The 5,777-nt window shown below is 47.8% G+C and overlaps 1 protein-coding gene across 3 annotated transcripts in view; it reads right to left on the bottom strand.

Annotated features, from left to right (window-relative positions):
* Nucleotides 1-3,935, bottom strand: part of PITPNA (phosphatidylinositol transfer protein alpha) — a 27,171-nt gene extending 23,236 nt beyond the window's left edge. The window contains exons 1-3 of one of the 3 annotated variants that reach the window (XM_019511302.1): nucleotides 3,874-3,931; nucleotides 3,262-3,358; nucleotides 2,933-2,963 (exon numbers count right to left, since the gene is read on the bottom strand). In XM_019511302.1, the coding sequence (XP_019366847.1) occupies nucleotides 2,933-2,963; nucleotides 3,262-3,358; nucleotides 3,874-3,916 (171 nt within the window). In that variant the 5' untranslated portion in view covers nucleotides 3,917-3,931. Of the gene's footprint in view, nucleotides 1-2,932; nucleotides 2,964-3,261; nucleotides 3,423-3,873 lie in introns of those variants that run through there. The other 2 variants (XM_019511303.1, XM_019511300.1) reach the window with 2 other exon arrangements.
* Nucleotides 3,936-5,777: the final 1,842 nt, after the last annotated feature.

Here is a 5,777-nt window from a genome sequence, read left to right as displayed (position 1 = left end):
AAAAAAAAAAAAAAAGCCATCTATAGACACAGTATTACCCTGCCTACTCAGAGGGCTGTCATTAGAAAAGCAAGCAATATCAGTGGATTTCAAGGAGGAATTAACATGAGGCTGCTTTTTCCTCTACTCAAGGGAACATTTCTGTTCTTTTACTAACCAGCCCTGTTGTCAAATCAATATGCTACATACATCTCCATACTTACTTGTCAAGATGAGAAAACCACGAGGCACCGGAAGAGCTAGATTTATCATACTGGCCTAGAGGATGGGCTGCTGCAAGAAATCAGGTCACCATTACGTATGCTAGCAAAGCTCAGTAAGCCCAGCCATACCTTACAGCTTTTTTGCTCATGAACAGAAAGCACTTGGCTCTCAGCTTTTACCACAGCAAGCCGTAGACCTCAACAGCTCAAATTAAAAGTTTTATACTACAGCACACCACGGAAGAAGTCCATCCCAAGACAGATTTTCTGCTACACAGAAGTGCTGTGGGACTGGAGTCGGTCATTCACCCTCCAGCTCTGCACATAGTCTCGGGAAGTACGACTGTGCCTGGTAGAATCTCTCTGCAGAAGCAGTGCTGAGGGGCACAACGGAGAAAGAGGCAATCACCAGATGTGAGGTCAGTCGACGGCAGAGTGCAGATCTCAAGGAGTAGTCCTAGGAACTGTATGAGAAGCAGGTTCTGCACAGCTGTCCAGTGCTCAGTCTCTCCGATGCAAACACCTGTTCCCAGAACCCCCACTCTCTCCAGCAGTTAGGACCAGGCATAAGAAAATAGAAGTGGAATGTTTTCCCTTCCCCCAAATAAGATCTGCCCAACTGCAAGCCCTAAAAGAGCAGAGACAGTATTTGCTCTGTGTTAGACCTGTCTTATAAAACAGAGAGGCCTTTGATAACATGATTGCTGCAACTGGTCTAAAACACAATTAAGTGCTTTAGGAATTTGAGGGGGGCGGGATGTGTAACCTACTTATTTTGTTCAGAAGTGTGTTTTACTGGACAAAAAGCAATTCACTATGCAGACGGGGCATCTTTGTGAACTCAGGTCTCAAAAAAAGGGAAACAGAACATGTAACTGGACCCCAGAAAAAGAGTTTTTATGGTTGTTCAAAGTCTTATCTGATCATTTTCAGGCATTTTGCCTTAGCCACCAGCTACTCACATAAGCCTCAAGTCAGTGCCTTCCACAGGAGCTAGATTATTGCCAAGTACATAGCACTAATCATCTGTTTAAAAGATTTATATTTCCTCTGCAGGGAAGTCTGTGTTCCCTGGTGTATCAGGCTGTGAACACTCTGCAACAAAGACACTCTTCAACTGTAAGCACTGTCAACACTAAAACAACAACATCCTAACGTTTAACAGAGATGCACAAAGAAGGACAATGCACCGCATTAGGCTGTGCACACAGATCACAATCTACATTAGAATAACATGCTCACAACGAGGGGTGATCCAAGCCAGTCCTGTTGTCTAGCACCAACAGTGATTTAACTGGTTAAGCAGACAGGACAAGCTTTCCAGCACTACTACAGGAAGTCAGACCGAGACTCGCGCAATCACATTCTTGGAAAGGGGATCTGTCTCAACTACAGGGAAGCCACTTTCAATATCACCTGCAGAGAAGGAAGGAAACATGAGGTGACCGTGTCAAGACTGAACATCTATGGGACTCACTGTACCACATCAGTGGACACCAATGTCACATTCTGTATTCTGAGAAAAACTGTGTGACCTGAGCATTTACCCAACAACAGTAACTCGAGGCACCTCTGTACCTGTCTACCAACATGTTCACCACAGCTGATTTACCTGCACTAGGATTGAAGGGGTAATAGCATGTTTGTGACCAATCTTAGTCTAGGCAAGGCTTAAGGTTTTATCATCATGGCCAAAAGGTACATTTTTAAACAAGTTAGCTTAATCAGATTGAAAGCCTCCTTAACACCTGAAAATCTGATTTCCTGCTTCAGCTCATCCTCTTGTAGCCCACAAAAGAACCCTAGCGCTTGTCTACACAGAAAAGAAAATGATATAAACCACGGTGGGAATTTAAACCAATGAGAAGTTACTATGTTCCACAGTGTCCCTAGATGTGCCATAGCCTCGGAATACTTTCCTTGAGTAGGAATGTGGACACTTATACCAAAAAGCTGCATTTGTATACAGGCCTCATCTTATTCTATATGCACACTTTTGATTTGCTTTACAAGTGTACTTGCCAAGCCACAGAAGCCACTTGTATCATGGAACAAAGACTGTCCACTCCATTCCAGTCCAAATTCACTTTAGCTTACATCAGAATAATTGGTGAAACTATTCCACCCAGACATGCCTTCAGCGTGAAGTTTGCAAAGCTGGGTCTACACTAGTGCTGAAGGTGCTGTTATTAATTTTAAATCCTTTTAATCTTTAATCTTCAGCACTGTTAATCTTGAAAACCTCAACATCTAGCTTAAGAGGGCTTATCACTCCAACCTGACAGTTTTAGAATACAAGGGCCCTTGCTCACACAGGTAAAAACAACCTCGGAGTTCATACTACAGCTTCCTCCTTACTTCACAAAGAAAAGCTAATTACCTTAGACAAGGAAGTTGGGCATTGTAACAATTTGGCAAGTCAAGGTTATCTGTTAGTACTTACTGCTTGTCTAAGCATTTTCAATCCAATCAGAAAGCACTTTACAGGACAGTATCATATCCCTCACCTAGCCAGAGGGGAAATGAAGTTATTTTCCCCAAAGTCTTTCAGTAAGCCAGTGGAAGAGCTAGCCCCATTCTTAAAATTAACAACTCCACTATTTTAGGATTACCTTGAAGGTGGGTACCTCTCTGCCTTGCATCCCTTGGCTTTTGGGAACTGGTGGCAAGTGCCAGTACAGTTTTGCTTAAATAAATTCCTGAAAGGAAGCAGCAGGAAAAGGACTTACCTCCTCAACGGACACAGGCAGAACGACACGACTGCAAGAGAACACAAAACAGGTGGTGAACTGCAGCCCTCTTGACCTTTGTGCTTAAAGCACATACCCCCACCACAGACATGACAGCACCTGTTCCTGGCTACTCCCAGACCTCAGCTCATACACCTGGCTATACACCTCCTCCCTTCTAGCACAGCACTTGCTGCTCTCTGCTCCCCAGGCAACTCAAACTGGTCTAGGATAGGATCCATAGGCATAAGTGACATAAGAAATCAAATACCAACATGGACTAGACATTTTTCAGGGTGCTCCATTGGCAAATTAATCACTCCACCCACCACTGAATTCCACAGCTGTTTAGCAGGACGTGATGCAGTAACAGTGCCCAAGAGCTTGGCAGGAAGTGAAGCAAGATCCCAGATACAGCAGATTCTTCTGAAGGAGGGTTGGAGAAGACAGGCAGAATATAATTATCTAAATACATTCCAGCTCCATTTCTTAGCAAGACCTGTCATAGGATTTTTACTAGCAGGGAGGGCTAGGTTTTAGGTCTGGCCCAGTTAGCAGCTGCCATACTACCCACAATGCTGGAGCATTTATTTTTTTCATGGCTGACCTGAACAAGAATGGAAGACTAGCCATTACTACACCCAATCACAAGTACCACTTCCTCTTGGACCCTGCAGTTTCCTTGAGGTCTTCTGCAGAAAGGAGAGAGAGACTCAGCTCCAACAGGACTGTACAGTGCGAATTGCAAACGCCAAGGGCACTGCAACATTTAACAGAAGATACTTCAGCCGTACAAGTAAGAATAAGGAAAGCGGTGGGACAGTTACCCAGTGAGGATGAGGTGGAGATTCAAGACAATCACCATGCGCACAAAAGAAACATTTTGTCTCCATTTTCTATAGGGGGCACCCCATATAACTGACAAAAAGCAAATGCCTTACCTATATTTAAGTGGGAGAAAAAGCCAGTACAAGCAAGAATCATACATCAAGGGCTCAGTGAGCAACTGCTCACCAGGACACCTCAGGGGAAAACCAGGAGTGATGGCCACAAACTCCTGGAAGATCGATTCAGGCTCAATATTAGGGAAAGCTTCTTCACAGTCTGGGCATCCAGACTGTGCAATATCCTCTCTCTAGAGGTGGTGCAATCGCTGACCCTGGAAGTCTTCAAGAGGAGACTGGACTAGTCACCTTGCTGGGGTCACCTGCCCCCCAGTCACCTTTCCTGCCTCGTGCAGGGGGCTGGACCCAAGGATCTTCCGAGGTCCCTTCTGGCCTCACAGTCTATGAAACAGCAGTCACTATCATGCCAATAGCACGCAAGGTTTTACAGAATGAGTTCTGAAGGAGAAAAACAATAAGAATATGAACATAGAAGACGGAATAGGTTTACCAGAGACAGATGATGCCAGCCCAACTCAGTTAGATAACCAGTTTCTAAGCAAGTGAAACACAGCAGGCCTCAAATACTTTATTCATCAAGACAAGATTATATGGTGATTATATATTAGTTCAGCTGGAAAGGACATGGACTTGTAAAGGAAACGTAAGAGTTGGTGTGAGCTGGCTAAATGGAAGATGTGGGGATATAATGAAGTTTCCAGTTGCAGGGGGACAGCCTTAAAGAGCAGCCCTGGGACTGATGCAATTTGATGCGTTTATCAATAACCCTGGCACCAAAAGTAGGAGCACGCTAATGAAAAGAAGTAGGGAGACAGTTTTAATACCAAAGAGGAGTGGAATATCCCATGGAAAGGATGGAGTGACCTTCAGGACTAGGATAACCGATACAGGAGGAAATTAAACAGTCTAAAGTGACAAAGGGGAGAGAAAAAAAAAAGAAAAAAGGGGGGCAAAAAAAGATTCAAGCATGTTAGTAGTTCACAGGAGGACCGTGAGCTACCGTGAACTCGGACTGGAGCAGGGGAGAGAAAGGCCCGTCGGGCTTGGAGCAGGAGACGGGGAGAAGCCCAGCTGCATTTCAGATTGATCTCGCTCAGCATATGAAAGGGGCCATGAGCAGCAGCAGCTGTTCCCCACCCCATCCTGTCCCCTTCGGCTCTAGTCGACCCTGGGCAGGCGCAGCCCGCGCAGACGACCACGGCCGTGGTGTGGCCCCACAGGCCTCGCTGCAGTAAGGGTGACCTGTGCTGCGGTGGCCAAGGCCAGCTCTTACATAAGACTCCTCATCACATTTCGAAGCCTTCACAAAGGAGATCAGTTTTGTTATCTCCTCCGGTAGGAAGTGGGAAGTGAAGCCCTGCATTCAGATTGCCTTCTGGGTTGCAACTTGGCCTCTGAGCCCACAAGATGCGCGGGAAGGCTCCGATACGAAGAGCTCGGACCGGGGCTACGAGCCATCGAGGAAGCGCCCCGGGGCAGAGGCGGACAAGCACCGTTACACCCAACGCTTCCCCGTGAGACACGGTGCAGAGACGGCCCCGCTGCGCGACAGACAGCTACAGACGCGAGCTGCAAACACGGACGATAACGCTGCAACCAGCGCGCGGTTGAGAGAAAGGGCAGGGGCAAGCCAAGTCCCCCACGCGCAGCCGGAGGGGAGCACCGCAGCCGGCGCGCCACCTCCGAGCACGCAGCATCCCGCCACGACACCGCTCCCCACGAGCCCCGCGCCAGCGGAAGCGCCACGTCCCGGGGCAGGACTCGCAGCACTGATACCGGTGGGACGACCCGGGCAGGAGTCTGCTCCAGCGGGAGACCCGGCAAGCGAGGGACGCCCCGCCGGACCAACCAGCGGAGCGGGAGCAGCCTGCGGCGCCGGCGCCGGGCGGGGACGCGAAGCGCACGGAGCTGCAGCACGAGCCCTTCACGCGTCCTCTGCG

The sequence above is a fragment of the Gavialis gangeticus genome, unplaced genomic scaffold (genome assembly GCF_001723915.1).
Source record: "Gavialis gangeticus isolate Ggan-Ray unplaced genomic scaffold, GavGan_comp1, whole genome shotgun sequence".
Taxonomy (NCBI): domain Eukaryota; kingdom Metazoa; phylum Chordata; order Crocodylia; family Gavialidae; genus Gavialis; species Gavialis gangeticus.
This window is presented reverse-complemented; position numbering and strand designations above follow the sequence as displayed.